Genomic DNA, 17636 nt, shown 5'->3' on the forward strand with positions numbered 1-17636 from the left:
CCCGTCAAAAAGAGCTGGTTCTGGTGTAACTACCTTAAAAACAAAATCCTACCAAAACCACAGGAGACTCTGGCAGTTGAGTTTTTCTGAAAGTCTAACCCTTCATGTATTTCTAAGGTAACAAGGAAGATGGGAAAGGAGAAAGCAGCCAAAAGCCTGCAAAAACAGCTCACCACAGACCACCAAACTGCCCCACAGACAACTAGTGGCCCATGAAAGCAATGTTTCAAGAGAAAATGAAGCCAAATAAGAGACACTTCATGCAGAAGCAAGCCCTCAAATTCTACAGATGATTTCATGTGTCAGAGCCCCATTTGTGCCACTAAACATATAAACCAGCATTTAAAACAACTGCATCTGCATAGCTAGCATTTGAAATGGGAGAAGCTTAACTAGGCTTTTTATGTCTTCCTCTGGCATCTAATGTCATTAGAGAGAATTCAGTTATGCAAAGTACAGGCTCATCACCAGTCAATCTGGTCATTTATACTTGAACACAGAAAAGATTACACACTAAAGTGGTAAAGATGATGGTGCTGGAAACATTCATTAGCAGACTTTTAAGTAAAGTTAACAACTGAAACAATGTTATATATTCATCCTCTAAGAGAGTAGTATCTCCTCATTTACCACTAACTAGTGCTTTGACAACTAGGACCATTTATGCCTGTTGGAGGCTTTCAAACAGTAATGTAAAAATACAGAATTGCTTGACTCAAGTGCAGGGTGTGCTGAACATAGAAAACAGGATTTGACTTGTGCAGCTCCACAGGATACTCTGCTACCAGCACTGTTGAGCACAACACACATGGAAGTTCATTGACATTGCCCTCCAGAAACCACTATGGCTAGTGAGGGCAGAGCACTGACAGGCACTGAAAAAAGTGACATCATGCTGTACGTAGTCGTTAGCGTGGAGTGACCTAGGAAATGAGAATGATCTCCACCAAAGCTCTAGCCCAGTTTTCAGCCAGGAGATAAGTGGTGAAAGCATGAAACTGGGGGAAGAAAACTAGTCGAGGTGTGAGTTTTCTCTGTACCCTTTTCTTGCTTGGTGTTTGTCCAGTTCCTATAGAAATGAGCATTTCAGCTGGGAACTGATCAAAACACACATAACATTGGTTACAGGAGGGCTTATACCTTATACAGATTTTGTTGCACAAATACTTTCTCCTCCATGAAGAATTACTTAGTGCTTCCACTATGGTTCATCACAGCAGAGTCCTACAAGTGGTTACACCGCAATAACCAATTAGTCTGCAGAACATAGGCACAGACTGCCTAAACAGCTGGCAGAGACCCAGCCTCTGAGGCCCAAGCAGTTAAGATGCAGTGGCAAAGGCCACAAAGCAGAGTAACGACCATTCAGTTCAACCCTGCAAAACAGTCATTGCAAATCCATTTCCTCCACCCCCAGTTCCTTACACACATCATTTTTACAGCTGTCACCCCCTTTTCACTGGCCTGTGCTCTCAGGTATTGTAGAATAACCACCACCTATGATCATGGGAGCCCTTCAACACTGCCACAACCCACCCTGCAAGCAGTCAGGCCCTACAGTAGAGCTCTGTCTGTGTACTTTGGGGAGTGTTTCTTTTTCTTTTTTTTTCTTGTAATGGGTTTTTCATAAGGATTTCTACTGATAGCATGTTTCCTAATTACTTAATTGCATGATAGACTAAAATGGCTCTGAAGGCACCTTGCCAATCTCTCAGGTAAATTAGACAGTGCCATTATCTAAATTCACTTTAGCACAATTACTTTATCCCCTTCTCAAATAGAAATACTGTCAAAAGCACTGCATATCCCTCATACTCACGTAGATTCCAGTACAGATGTTCTATTTTCTCTTAAAAGAGATGTGAGCAAGTTCTCCTCTGTTTCATGTTCACCCATTCCTACTCTGCCAAAGTGTTTGCCAGTTGCATCGCGTTCAAATTGAGGCTTATTTGGACTCCTATAACGTCTATCTTTGCAGAAGCTCTCTGAACAGCCTGATGGAGTTATCTGTTAAAAAATTGCAGGCATTTTCTTATTACACAAGGATGCAATGTTCTATTAAATTCAGGGCTGTAATCGTCCTGTAATCGGGTTTTGTAATTCCTGACGCTCTTTATCTACATTAAGAAGCATCCACAGACATTTCATTGACTATTTATTAATAGAAAAACTAATTAGCATCTATTTCTCCTGATTAATTACTGGTGATCAGTTGTTTCAGTAAGTAGCAAGTGGATTTCCCTGAGGGTTGTTATCTATGAAGAGGTATGAAACTTCTGCAAGGTTGCTTGCAGACTGCAGGTAACCTTTTATTAGTTGACCTTTGAAGCACTCTGTCCCCGGATGCAAGCTCTGGGTGAACAGCACAGGGTGCAACTCAAAAGTGTTTACGAGCTGCTAGCTTTTTGTATGCAACACTGTAGGCATGTCTTTGGAAGTTTCTACTATGGACTTCTCCAATAATTCAACCTCCATTGAAATCAGTGAAAGTTTTCTCTGTCAATTACATGAGAACTCAGACTGCACCCATTTGGCTACAATTGGTTGAGTTCTCATCCCTGGACAAATTCAAGATGAGCTCAACAGGGCTCTGGGCAACATGATCTAGTTGAGAATGCCCCTGCTTACTGCAGAGAGAGTTGGACTAGATGACCTTTGGAGGTCACTTGCAACCCAGGCCATTCTAATTTCCAGCAGCACGATGTCTGAGAGTCAAGAGAACCTTTACAATCCATCAATTACCTGTTTATCCATCTCACAAGGAAAATCCACTGACACTTGAAGGCACACCTAGTAAACAGAGAAACACAGAAATGAGACATTCCAAAGCACAGAACATCATTGCTCTCCAACATTACCAACCACAACACCCTGCTTTGTGTCAGATTTTATCACATGACAACTTTTAAACCAGAGAGGTTCAACTTTAACTGCATTCTACAATCCTCTAAGGTCCTTTGCAACCTGCATTATTTTGATTCCATGGTGCTTTACATTGCATTGCCTTTGATTAAGAGGACAGCAGATGCCTGTATATATGAAAGTATAGCCAATAAGGTAGCAAGAGACCAAGTATTTTGAAGAGGAAGAGGCATCCACAGTATTTTTCCCCTCAATCAGAGCATCAAGTGAATCTTACACAATTTCTATTACAGGCCTGAGTGCAAGAGAGGCTGAAGATCAGTGTGTATGTAAAGTAACAAACAATTTCAAGGGACTTCTTGTCATCCCCATTAAGGAAGACTAGGAGTAGTCAAATGAGAGAAAACAAGGACCAGAACAAAAGCAACTTGACTGCAAAGCCTAGCAGGAGGAAAAATACAGGAAAAAGCTTTTAGAAACGCTTGAGGATGAGTTAGCTGAAAGCAAAATCAGATAGCATGCTCTGTTTGCAAAAGACTTGGTGTTGCAAGAATCAAGAATTCTTCAAGGTGTGCAGAGAAGAGAGTACTGCAACAATGTCCTACCTGACTGACCCTCTCAGCAAACGGGCTGCTCTGCCCCTTCCTATCACTGTCACCACCGTCAGTCTGCATCGCAGGCTCCTCTGGTATTTCAAGACACTACACAAAAGTATGGAGTGATGTGAAAATGTAGCACACCAACACAAAACAAATAAAATACTGTGATATGAAACATGCATAAATAAGTCAGTGACATGTCTTAAAAGAAAAATAAAAAAGGCCTGTAATACAAAGTAACAAACACTGCATTAGATTTCTTCAGCTAGATCAAAGGAAATTAATATAAAACCCAGGAATGACTCAAATTCAATAGTGAAACTTTTATCTTCTACATCCCTTCAGTCTTATTTAACCCTTTCTCTTCAGAATTAAATATATATATATATATATATTAAAAAACCCACTAAAAATCACCTAACAGTATCACAGTATAACTAAGGTTGGAAAGGACCTCGAGGATCATCAAGTCCAACCTATCAACACAGACCCCATGACTAGACCATGGCACCAAGTGCCACGTCCAATCCCCTCTTGAACGCCTCCAGGGACAGTGACTCAACCACCTCCCTGGGCAGCCCTTCTGGCACAGGATTTCTCTACCTTCAGTCCTACTTTATTTCACTTCCCAATTTCCAGCATCTCTTTTCATTGCCACACAAATCAGGTCCTTCTCCAGCACCCAGCATCATCTGCTGGAAAGCCTGGGCTCACAGCAGACAAACAGGATTCTGCAAGGAGAGGTGGTTTTGCTTCCTGAGAACGCTGGGAATTAAATGCTTCTGTGGGGCTTGATTTTTTCAGCTGAGTATGCATAGAATGTGTGCAAACATATACATATATATAAAACAGAAGAGAAAAGCCTTTCTACCTTCCCATCCCTAGCAGTGTAAGCAACTCCAATAGTTTTCAGTAAGAATTTTAAAAGGCAGAAATCAAATGGTGCAGCAGATTAGTATTAATTAGAATCACAGAATGGTTTGGGTTGGATGAGATCTCAAAGATCACCTAGTTGCACCCTGCTGCCATTGCCAGGTGCATCTTCCAGGTTACTCAAGGCCTCATGCTTGCCTTTTACTATTAGAAATCAATGTTGAAAGCGAACTTCCAAGTCATGTTCAAATCACTTTGGTATTTTCACTCAAAGAGGTCTTCAAAACCAAGTAAAGACAATCTGAAAACTGGAGGAAGACACAGATGGGATTGTGGTGCACATGAAGGGCATGCATTGGTAAAATACCTTTCAACTATAACCATGGGATGTCAAATGTCCAGTAGTATTAGCTATTATTAAAGCAACTGTTAATGCTCCACATGCAGGATCCAGGACAAGTTCTCCATTTGGGCATTAAAAATAAACTTAATTGCACACAACTCACTGCAACAACCTCCCATGACTCATTTTTCAGTATATGCTTTTGCCAGGCCTGCTTTCAGTGTAGTAAGTGCTGAGTCTTAGCATGAAACTGTTTCAGAAGATGAAGGGGTTACAGCACACTGCTACAACAACCCACTGCAGTTTGAATCTGCTCCTATGGTCTTGTGTCTGACAGGCTGAAAAGAAACTTTCTGTGCTCCAAGGAATACAATCTAACATTCAACAAAATATTAAAACAAAATAAGTGTCTTAAGGCTAGGGGAAAAAAAAATAAAGAAGTAGTCTACTAAGAATAAGCTGCCTGTTTAATGTATTTCCTTGGAGACTGAAAACCTTGCAAATGTTCTTCCTAAATGAACCACTGCTATGCTTGGTTTGCAAAGATCCCTGGAGCCCCGAAGGCTGAAATCACTGAGGCTGCTTCTCTCAGAGAAAGCAGATGTTCAGAGGACAGCACAAAAACAACCTTTTTCTCTCCTCCTTCTCCTTTTCTTCTGAATGTGAAGCCAAGAAAGAGAGTACTCAGGGCTGTCAGAGCTTTGGGAGATGCCCTGCTGAGGCACCAACATGCAGATGCATCCCATTTCTGCTCCGGCTTCGCGAAGGAATGGAAAAGGAAAGCTGGGTTCGTTTTAAGAACCTGAGAAGTGTGCATCTTCCTCTATCTGTCCAAATTCCTCTTATAGCACATATGTTCATGTCATCTCAGCACTACCTGCCAACGAATTCTAGCCCAAAATACACACACAAAACAGAACTTGGAGAGGGTTTTTGACAATTGTTATTAATATGCAAAGCACAGTTGTCACAAGCCCTAGCCCAAAACTGCAAGGCTCCCTTTATTGTCAAGGCTGATCAAATGGTACCTTTTAAAAGCAAAACCTTTTTAATTACAGATCCTTTCACTGCTAGTGAAAGCTCACAGTGCTATGAGCTCCATCGTTCTGGCACAGGTTGAAATACCATTTTACTTGTTTACCAACATTTGGAGGCTTATTTAGATTCTCCAAGCTTTACCCTGTCATTCTACACCTAATTGCACACAGGCAGCTCAGGTAAGTAGCCCTCTATGTCTTTTTGGTGCCAGGACACAGACGGGAGCACACGGTATCTTGTCCTGACGATCTTAGCGCAGGACACAATTCCTTAGGGATGAAGCATGGCATCGGTGAGGGGGCAGCGCCCTCTGCAGGAAAGCGACACAAACGGCCGGAAAGAATGCCTCTCTAGAAAGTGCAGGCACTCTGCAAGAGACTGCCCACAAGCTGTTCGTGCAGACCTATTGCAGCAACACGAAAATTCATTATTTTAATAAAAGCCACGGCACCCCTAAAGGCTGATCTATAATTTGAAATGTATTTCAATTAAAGGGTGCACGAGCAGGTCTTAAAGCTGAGAAAGAAAGAATATTCAGCACTGGTTAGGCCAGACCTGGAGTACTGTGTCCAGTTCTGGGCCCCTCAGTTTAAGAAGGACATTGAGGCACTTGAATGTGCCCAGAGAAGGGCAACGAGGCTGGGGAGAGGCCTCAAGCACAAGCCCTACAAGGAGAGGTTGAAGGAGCTGGGATTGTTTAGCCTGGAGAAGAGGAGGCTCAGGGGAGACCTTATTGCTGTCTACAGCTACCTGAAGGGAGGTTGTAGGCAGGAAGGGGTTGGTCTCTTCTCCCAGGCAATCAGCACCAAAACAAGAGGACACAGTCTCAAGCTGTGCCAGGGGAAGTTTAGGCTGGAGGTGAAGAGAAAGTTCTTCCCAGAGAGCTGTTGGAATGTGCTGCCCAGGGAGGTGGTGGAGTCACTGTCCCTGGAGGTGTTCAAGAGGGGACTGGATGTAGCACTTGGTGCCATGATTTAGTATTCATGAGGTGTTGGGTGACAGGTTGGACTTGATGATCTCTGAGGTCTTTTCCAACCTTATTAATTGTATAATTCTATGATTTCATGACTTTTGGTGATTGTCTCCAGTGCAACTTCAGCAAATATTAAAAAGCATGAGCTTTTTTCTAGAGTCCTGCAGAACTGCAGGACAGTCCTGCAGAAAAATCACCAAGACCAAAGCCCCAGTTCTTGAATCAAGCGGTTCCTACCCATAAAGAGGTCTATAAGAAAGTTGGGAAGGGACTTCTTACAAGAGCCTGTAGTGATAGGACAAGAGGGATTGGAACTTGAGGAAAGAAGATTTAGACTGGATGTTAGGAAGAAATTGTTTAGGAGGGTGGTGAGATATTGGAACAGGTTGCCCAGGGAGGTTGTGGATGCCTCCTCCCTGGAGTTAAGGCCAGGTTGGATGAGGCCTTGAACAGTCTAGTCTAGTGGAAGGTGTCACTGCCCATGGCAGGGGGCTGGGCTGGAACTAGATTTAAGGTGCCTTCCAACCCAAACCATTCTATGAATCTGTGAACTGATTCAAACTGCTCCTGATTTTCTGCTCTTTTGACTTTCATTTGGAAATTCCAGACACAACATACCAGCCCCAGCATTATTGCTTTCGTATTTTTCACTTCCTATGGACCACAACAGTGTAACTGAAAGGAAAACCCACAACAGAGTAAAAAGTACCACCAGCCCTATTTCAAGTAATACCTGACAACAAGCTAGGTGGTTTACACAGCCTCCTGAACATCCTTTACGATACACACACAAGACACACAGCAACCCCACACCCAGAATGCTTCTCAGGGGTTTTGCCAAGACCTCATCTTCCCAACAGCTGAAACAGTCTTAGCTTTGGACAAAAAAAAACTAAGCACCCAGCAGTGATTAGTTCCTTGCCCCTCTCAGCCATCTACCACAACGCTGGCTACATGTTCATGTACTTCTACACTCTGTATGAAGGAACAGCCATGCATTCAGGTGACCTCAAGGGCTACTCTCTTGGCTTTGGCTACAGCGAGCCCTAGTTGTAGATGCAGAGCAGATCTGAACCAAGCCCTTACAGAATTAGGCACAGCATGAGAATGACTCTTGAACAGCAGACAAGCAGAGTTTCAGTAATAAGTAAAATGTTACAAAAGATGCTGCTTTCTCTCCAAAATTAACCATTTCCTCCCCTTTCGACCGCCAAAGCAGACAGATCACAGACCCAATTAGTATTTTAATGTGCACGTTCCTTCCTTAAAAATCAACTTGACACCTCACTGAACACTTGCATTGAGCTGCTTCTGTTGTGCTAACATCTTAAAGTTGTTTACATCATTAATTTAAAAAGTTATTATAAGGAATTAGCAACCTACGCCCCGAGGGTTTTACACCGCACTGATGTAAATGACTCCACAAGGTACATTAGATGTGAGAGTCACATCCACTACCGTAACACACAGAACCTACCTCGCTGTGGTTTAGTATTTTCACTCCTTCCTTCCCTTGAGGATTTGGTGTGCAAAGCCCAAGCTGTTTTCTCTTAAGTTCTTGATTAATTGACTGCAGCTCCTTAACCATCAAGAGAAGGTCAGTAACCTGAATAACCAAGGGAAGAACAAGCAAAACTGGTAACATCCAGACTGCAATGAAAACAAATGATGGCATGCAAATCTCCCCCTAAACCTAAACTGCAGAGTTGGAAAACCTGGATCCCTGTATCTGCTCGTAAGGCAGTCTTCCTAAGTATGAAATCAGGATCATAGGTTTGTGGGTTAGTGTTCAGGAGGTCTTAATTTGTAAGACTGTGGTTTCCAGCCTTGCTCTTAAGGTATCAAGTTTCACAACTCAGCAGCAAGAAGAAACCTGAGTGAACCTCAAACCAACAGGTTGATCTGAGAAGAAACATTTTACTGCAAGGGAAACCAGCATTACAGGGAAAGAGCAGCCTAGAGAAACAACCTGTTCTTCTGTCTCAACCACCATTTATAAGCCACTATCATTCTGGGTAGATTTGCAGATATAACATCTGAATAGACAATCAGGTTTAAAACTCATGACCAGACATCATTGTTATAGACTCAGGTACACATCTCTAGGAGGCAATGCTTGCAGAAGAAAGTGGAATCTTTTTATTAGACCAATTAACACACTTGGAAAAACCAGATCAGCTTGCAGGCAACACAAACTCTCTTTTTAAGTAAGAAATGGTCTATAAAAATCTTTTGCTAACAAGCGTCCCTGAAGCTCCCGAAGGGATTTTGCTCAGAGATAAAAGTGGTACAACCCCAGAACGGGACTGGGACACAATCTGGGCCTGCTTTTTTTATTGACACCTGCTCAGTGTAAAGCAAACTTCTTTCCATCATATTATCCACCTCCAGATTTTGAACACCTGCCTACAATTCAGCTGGCCATGAGAAATAAGACTTCACTTAACTTTCACTCCCAAACGATCGTGTTCAAAATAATTCTGTATCGTGAACTGGTGCAGGGAGCAGAGGTCACTGCACGGGGCAAGGAGCCATAAGAACAAGTTTCTGAACTCCAGTCCTGATTTACTGTATGGCAATGGTCTGCATATTTCATCTCTCTGAATTTTAGCTCTCCTAATGTCAAATGGAGACAATATCAACTTACCTCAGAGGCCTTTTCTAACGTGCCAAAGGATATGCAAATCCTGAGATGGAGTGCGCTGGACAGAACTGGCAATCAGAGACACCGCTACCATCTTTATGGTTAATAAAGGTGCATGAAATGCACATTGTAGAATACTGAAACTTTGTGCTTTTATTTGAAGTTGGTACGCTTCAGGATGACTAAAAGAGGGCATGGAGTCTGAAACCTGAATCCAGATGTCTAACCATCACAAACCCTTTGCGGCAAGCCAGCTCTTTCAGCTGATTCTGAAGCTCGTGTGGTATAACAAAGACTAAATCACTCATAAAAGGTGGATCAAAAACCACAGAGATGAGAATTTCAAATCCTTTCAGAACTACTCAACTGCACCTAAATAAACCTTTTTTCTGAGAGATACAGGAACTATAAATGAAACAGAATTAAGCCACGAGAAACAGTAAATAATCAAAAGCTCAATACCTTTTTCTTTAGTTCTTCAAGAGAGAGATGATCTATCTGTAGATTCAAATGATCTTGCTCTCCTAAACAGATACTCATGTAAGAGGTCTGATCTCCACAGAAAGAGAGCGTTTCATCTGCCAAAATAGCCAAGAGCAGGGATTATTGCAGAAACTGTTTGCAGGAGGACACAGCATAAAATGCCAAGACAGGACTTCTGCACTAAGAACCTACTAGTAAGCCTGTGGGAAGCCACTTAAAATGTTTCATGCCCCCAAATCAGCTTCCTGTTTAATTGAGCAAATTTTGTCCCCGCTTCTTTGTGCTTCTGACACACAGACATGCTGTATTTTCCATGGCTGTATTTTCTGTGGATCTCAGCATGAGCTGAGGATGTAATTCTGAATTATAATTTGCATATTTAGCATTACAATTAGAAATAATTGTTAAGAAGGATAAGTAAAGCATGACTAGTTATTCTGGTTTAACTGTACTTTCATGAGCATGAATTCAAGGTCTCAAGGCAAAGACAAAGTTACTGAATTGATTTGGCTTTGGGGTCAAAAGATTGCATTAATTGAATTGAAAATAGCTACTTATTCATTTCCTCTAACTGCAGGAATGATGTGTTATGTTTCAATAAACACCTGTTCAGTTACAATATAGATGACAGTTAATTCTATAAATGTATCTCATTAGATAGGGAGAAAGCACATCAAAATTAGGACAAAGGAGAGACATGCAAATCCTGCTCCCAGCTCTGACACTGATCCCATGGCTGCTGCACGGACCCAAAGCTTCACAAACAATTACTTTCAGAGCCTTTAATCCTAGCAGTCTCACACTCAACACAACTGCTCTTGAGAACCCCAGAACATCCACAAGACCCTTTGGTCTACCCTGGCTGTTCATTATCTGTGCTCCTGAGGTTGAAAACTCTGAAATGACAGAAGTTTACCTTCTGTCACTTATCATAGCTGCCAAGGGAGTGATGATAAAACCGATAATCTAGTTGAAAGGGGTAAGTGAACAGGCTTTACTGTTATTTATACATCCCCTATGGAATAAACCAGATTCCATCTGTACACATACAGTCAACTATACTTAAAAATGTCCACTTACATCATTATTTTTTATATCTAAGTATATACTAAAAACACCTCCAAACAAGTACAATAAAACAAGCTAGAATGCAAGTGATGTTTAAAAGGTCTACCATTTCTGAACCATAAAATAACAAAACCTCTGGCTATTTCTTCTCTGGAAATTCTTTAGGAGGAGTGTGGCCATTTCCTCTTTACCAAAGTGTAGTGAGGTAATTACACAGCCAGAAAATGATATCACAGCCACAGATTTAGTCAAAGCCAGGAATCTCTTGACTTCTGCAGAAAACAGTAAATTCTATGGGTACAAAATTGTAGGCAACTTAAAACGATCACTGCAGCAGAATTGCCATAGAATTACTAACATTTACTGCATGGAAAGAGAAAAGCTGTCCCTCTATATATGCCTTGATTGCTCAAAGACATTCTGTGACAAATCTCCCAAATAATTTCCAGTATAGAAAGATGAAAAGAAGCCTTTTCACAGCTTTTTCTGCTCTCAAATGTTTCTCCTCTATCACAGCAAACTGTCTGTTACAAACTCAGTTTTCCTTTGTTCAAAAAGCTCAAGGAAATAGCCAGAGCTGCACAGACCTTGGCGGGTTCTAATGTCCTTAATCTGATCCTCCAAGACCTTCTGTAGGTTCCGATTGGCTAAGACATCTTCTTCTAGTTGTTTCCTCAGCAGGAAAATGTTGTTTAGTTCTGTTTGCAAGCTGTTTATACTACAAGAAAAATAAATAAATAAATAAAGGAAATAATTCAAGATCCAATTCAAAACATTTTGGTGTGCACCTCAGCATCTTTTATAGAGCCAGGCTTCCACAAAGAGCCCATTTCGCATTAGCCGTCGCCGGTTTTCCTCACACAGTTCTGAGGCATCAAAACAAACGAAATTGAATGTTTACACACAGGGCCTTCTCTTTTAAGCTGGCTTGTAAACAGCACAGCTCAAACACAACAGATATATTCTACTTCTGTATTCGACTTCTGGGTAATTCTTTTTAAGGAGAAACACAATCACTAACTTCTGAAAAGTATGCCAGCAAAATACCATTATCACATACAGCTGATGGCTCTGTGTGTTCCATTACGTGGTGACCATGGAAACTTTGCTCCCTTGCTACAGAACTGTATCATCTAATACTCCACTGAAGGGGAAAAAAAAAAAAAAAGAGGGAAAAAAAGTCATGTTTCATTGAAAACATGACCCAGACAACTAATTTATTTCTTTACTTATCCAACAGTCTGCAGAAAAAGACCTTTTAAGGTCTAAATTGGGTCCATTATCTCAACAGGTGCAAATGCCACAAGTTACAAATGCTAACTTGTCAAGGTGAACCAATTCATTAAGTGGCTTTCTTCCAAGGTGGCCACTGAGGCTCTTTAGCATCAGTCACCACCACTCAGGCCTCATGTCAGGCCAGGCTGGATGAGGCCTTGAGCAACCTGGTCTAGTAGAAGGTGTCCCCGCCCCATGGTGAGGGGAGCTGGAAGCAGATGATCTTTTCATACTATCACAGTATCACTAAGGTTGGAAGAGACCTCAAAGATCATCAAGTCCAACCTGTCACCATAGACCTCATGACTAGACCACAGCACCAAGTGCCACGTCCAATCTCCTCTTGAACACCTCCAGGGATGCCTTCCAACAGAAATCATTCTATGAATCTAAGAACCTCTTGCTGTTTCTTGCTAGATCTTCCCTAGACCCTTCAACATCAACAAGACACTTCTCTCATCAGTCTGTAAAAAGACTTAAGTACACTAGAAAGTGAAATTGTAATAAAATAAATTTGATTTAATAACAAACATTAATAATTATTTCCTCCCCAGTCATTTTTCCAAGGTGGTACTGAACTCATTGTATTATTTATTTTCACATTCACTTCACTCAGAACCTCAGTGGTTTATGATGAAGGGAGTGGAACATCTCCCCTGTGAGGAAAAGCTGAGGGAGCTGATTCTCTGTAGTTTAGAGGAGCCTGAGGGGTGACCTCATTCATGTTTATCAATATGTGAAGGGCGAGTGTCAGGAGGATAGAGCCAGGTTCCACTCAGTGATGTCCAATGATAAACAAGGCACAGTGGGTGCAGGCTGGAGCATAAGGAGGTGCCATGTGAACATAAGGGATATCTCTTTCACTGCAACAGTGACAGAGCCCTAGAACAGGCTGCCCAGAGAGGTGGAAGTGTCTCCTTCTCAAGAGGCATTCAAAGTCTGCTTGGATGTGTTCCTGTGTGACCTGCCCCAGGTCATCCTGCTCTGGCAGGGGGCTGGGACTAGATAACCTTTCCAGGTCCTTTCTGACCCCTAACATTTCATGATTCCGCAAGGCTAACTTAAGCTGCTGTAGAACTTCAAATCCACTGCACTGGATGACAGAGAATGCAGGAATCTTTAGAAAGAAATTTAAATCCATCTTACAGCAGAATCCACAGGAACATAAAGCACATCATACCTGCATGAGAGTAACAGCTTATTGTAGAAGCACATTAATTAAAAGGCAGCACGTATGAGAAGTCACTCAGTCTGTCTTCTGACAAGCGTGCTGTTGTCAGTGCTTCCTGCACAGGAAACTATTCCTTTAACCAATTCTCTTTTGTTCAAGAGTATCTTTGAAGGGAGAGCTCTCTAAAATGCTCAGCAAAAAAAATTAAGAATAACAAGGAAGCAGCACACTACTAGAAGCTAGGTAAGCAGATCTTCTCCTTTTTATAAGTTAGGTTTATAAGAAAATACATTGGCTCCCTGCTTGGAGAGACAAGAAATGTCTTGGTCCTGACACATGGCAGCTTACTTTGAAAAATAACCAGCCAGGTTGTTTAAAATAAATAATGCCTAAAAGAAGATATGTCAGCAACTAAATAGATTCTTGCCTAAAACCCATGCACTGCTGATAGCAGTCACACAAACAAGGATGCTGAATTCATCTGCAGGGCTTGTTTATCAGCCACCCAGGACTTTGGGGGTTCAGATTTTTACTGATGAGGCTTTATAGTGCATCTCAGCCCATAAAACCATGAGAGGAACTAAAAAAAGATGACCTTCACCTTCCAGCTCTGTTGTTGAATCATTGCACATCCTCTGCAAATCCCTGCATGGCACGCACTGCTCCCTGCATCCTGGAACTTCGTATGGGGAAAACAGAACTACTCAGCCTGCTGCTGATCCTACAGGAATTAACTGCCAAAGTGGTATTACTTGAATCTTTAGAGTTACAATTGCCCTCACCTAAAAGACATTCTAAGAACTACTACTAATCAGAGCTATGTTAGCCTGTTGTCATTACTACACAGAGCATTGCCAATGGCCTCACGCATTCGGCCAGAGCGTCCCAGCACTGCCCCTTTCTTAAAGGCACAGCCTCAAACGGTCACACATAGATGTTTCAGTGGCAAGTGACACCCTCAATATGAAATACTAAAATAAACCCCCCCTTCTCTCATTTGCTGATTGTTCAACAAAGTAGTCACAAAAGCCACTGCCTTTCTTGACCCTAGATCTAAGAAATAATCTTAATCTGACTTCTATCACTATGTCTGATGAAAAAGATTATAGTATCTAACACAGCTTCTGCACTGTGGCCAAGCACAAGATGGCATTGATAGCAACGTGCTTAATTCAAATGCCAGATCTCATCCACTCCTCTGCTCTTCACTTTATGGTTTCCAAACTAGAGAGGCCTATAAACCAACTGCAAAATACAAACACACATTTGCACAAAGCTGGCAGGTATAAGCTGCTGCCTTCAGGCAGGAAGCGTTAGGAGCTGGCTCTCAAACACCATCAAGACCCAATTAAAGTATCGGCAATTATAACAGCAAAAGTAATTTTTTCATAACACATTTGTTTTACCTAAAGGCTCAGAATTGTCTTTGTTTCATCATAACAGCTCCTCAACTGCCAGGCAATACAAAGCCACAGATTTCTGTCTAAAACATTGTGCTGACTTTAAAAGGTTAAAATACACTTGGCTCCCGCCACACTTCTGCGTTGACACTGAAAGCATACTATGGAAAGTTTCATAGTTTCATTCAGGGTTGGAAGGGACCACAAGGATCATCTAGTTCCAACCCCCCTGCCATGGGCAGGGACACCCTACACTAGATCAGCCTGGCCAGAGCCTTATCCAGCCTGCTCTTAAACACCTCCAGAGACGGGGCCTCGACCACCTCCCTGGACAACTCATTCCAGGGTTTCACCAATCTCATGGTGAAGAACCTCCTCCTCACATCTAGCCTGAATCTCCCCACCTCCAGCTTCATTCCATTCCCCCTAGTCCTAGCACTACCTGAGATCCTGAGAAGTCCTTCCCCAGCCTTCCTGTAGGCCCCCTTCAGATACTGGAAGGCCACAATTAGGTCACCTCGGAGCCTTCTCTTCTGCAGACTGAACAGCCCCAACTCCTTCAGTCTGTCCTCATAGGAGAGGTGCTCCAGCCCTCTGATCATCCTTGTGGCCCTTCCCTGGACACGTTCCAGCACCTCCACATCCCTCTTGTAATAGGGGCTCCAGAACTGGACACAGTACTCCAGGTGGGGTCTCACCAGGGCTGAGTAGAGGGGGAGGATCACCTCCCTCGACCTGCTAGCCACACTTCTCCTGATGCAGCCCAGGATCTGACTGGCTTTGCGGGCTGCAAGTGCACATTGAGAGCTCATGTTGAGCTTTTTGTCCACCAGCACCCCCAAGTCTCTCTCCTCAGGGCTACTTTCCAGCCAGTTCAATTATCCTGGTTTGTTTCACCTTCTCCAAAATCTCACTGGCTTATATTCTCATCAAAATTCGCAGTGTGTCACTCCCAAGATAAGCATTATCTGTATTTTAGGATTAAACCGTGGCAAATTGTCCAGCACCCAGAAGGTCACCGCGCTTTGATTCTTCCCCTCTGTTCCAACACAGGACATGTAATCCCTGCTTACTTTGGTACCTAAATGGATATCTGCCTCATCTGAGATTCTAATCCAAACAGAGATATTTAAGTCATTTAGACAATATAACCTCACTTGAAAAAAAACACCCCACCTTTGTCTTTTTAAGGTGACTATTGCAGCTAGTTTATGACTTAGGAACAACTGGCTGGTAAAAAAAAAATAATCACCACTCCAGTTAAGCTGCACCTTTTTTTGTAACTTCTGATGTTTGCCCTTTGAGTTCAGATTAGCCACCAAAACAGAATACTTACCTATCTGATTCCTTAAAGGTCTTCACCAGTGTAGAATAAATATTTTGCTCTTTTCGTAAAGCAAGGATCAGCTTCTCATATTCAGCTTCTTTACTCTCCTGGATTAAAACAAGAACATACTAAGCTGGCAACATCATTTTTAAGTCTGCATGTCTATAACAATGCAAATATACCTGTGGCCTGAAGAAAACATGAAAGAAGTAGAAATTCACATTTGCTGAAGGGGACTCACCCACCTCCAAAACCTAATATGCCTCTGGAAGCTATTCATGATGCTTACACCCAGCTGATTAAATGAGGCAAAGACTGTTTCACTACTTATGTCCTGCAAGGCACATTTAAACAGTGGTTCATCACTTTGACCAGTCTAAAAAGCTTCCCCCTACTCTAGCCTATGTATCCTCCCCTGCAGAGTTTACAACCCAACTTTACAAAGCTTACAACTCAACACCCCCACAGTAGCTGTTTCAGAGGGGAAGGGAGAGAAGGGAAAGCAGACAAGTCCAAACTCCAAGCACACATTTTAGAGCATTGTCCTAACAATCCTCTCTGTGTTCTGGATAAAATTGGCTTTCAGGTTTGTCTGCAAATTCTATTCCATTTCTGAACAAAAAGGACTGTATGGAGCTGACAAATAAAGGATGAGCATGTCAGCTACACGCTCCTTGAGTCAGCTTTCTGCACATTCAGCTGGGTCACTACAAGCTGCTCCTTTGCTTGTGCAAAGAAAAGGAAATTGTTTCCCTGCAGTCTCACTCACACAAAGTATATTACTGTTATTAGAATAAAGCCAGACTCTTATGCTACATTCTCAGTAAGGATCCACTAATTTCCCAAGCATTTTTCACTGCAAAACAACCACCTATCCACTTTTTCAGTGGGAGGCAAAAAAAAATGCAGCTATTTAAGGGAGTATTTGCTTGCACTTATTACATAAAAATACCTAAGACATCAGCCATCTTCAAAGACAAAATAACTGGGGTATCTATAGCCAATGTAGATGTATTCATGTCAGAGATGCATTCTGCCTCTGCTGAGAATAGCAGGCCTGGCTGCTTCTCTCAATTTTCTGTTTTTTGACTGAAAACTGAAGGGTAGAACCAAAAAAGCACCACAGCTAGCAGGGAATTCTCAGCTAAGGAAGCTCTCCAGAGAAACCAAATAATTAGTGAACAGATCATTAACAAGGACGAAATCGACACCCAGGAGTTTTAAGCAGCTGTTATTACTCCAACTGCAATTCCTAAGGAAGTAATGGCAACAGGAACTCGGCTAGAGGAGAACCTCGTTAATTCACACTAACAATGCAAAGAGTGTTCATTTGAAAAAGGCAGTGCTCTGCAAAGTAAACAGCACAAAAGCAAGGACAACTGTTGTTTACTTTTAATTATTTACACTCATACTTCACAGTATGCCAGCAAATATGTTAAATAATGTTTTGCAAGTCTAATCAAGTTTTGATCCAATTACTCCCGTGAAGGTAACCTGCATGTCAGACCTCACTGCGGGAAGGGTAGTTTCTCCGCCTCGTGCTACAGGTTGTCTGCAGGAGTGACCTTAGCTCTGTACAC

The 17636-nt window shown here is 42.1% G+C and overlaps 1 protein-coding gene across 2 annotated transcripts in view; it reads right to left on the reverse strand.

Annotated features, from left to right (window-relative positions):
- CDK5RAP2 (CDK5 regulatory subunit associated protein 2) overlaps positions 1-17636 on the reverse strand; it is a 93590-nt gene that overhangs the window by 41613 nt on the left and 34341 nt on the right. For both annotated transcript variants that reach the window (XM_068155643.1, XM_068155642.1), the window contains exons 15-21: positions 16066-16163; positions 11471-11601; positions 9795-9910; positions 8166-8294; positions 3468-3563; positions 2743-2790; positions 1820-2007 (exon numbers count right to left, since the gene is read on the reverse strand). In XM_068155643.1, coding sequence (XP_068011744.1) covers positions 1820-2007; positions 2743-2790; positions 3468-3563; positions 8166-8294; positions 9795-9910; positions 11471-11601; positions 16066-16163 — 806 coding nt within the window. The remainder of the gene's footprint in view (positions 1-1819; positions 2008-2742; positions 2791-3467; positions 3564-8165; positions 8295-9794; positions 9911-11470; positions 11602-16065; positions 16164-17636) is intronic.

The sequence above is a fragment of the Melanerpes formicivorus genome, unplaced genomic scaffold (assembly GCF_026170545.1).
Source record: "Melanerpes formicivorus ecotype bairdi unplaced genomic scaffold, bMelFor1.0.p_v2 SCAF_33, whole genome shotgun sequence".
Classification (NCBI taxonomy): domain Eukaryota; kingdom Metazoa; phylum Chordata; class Aves; order Piciformes; family Picidae; genus Melanerpes; species Melanerpes formicivorus.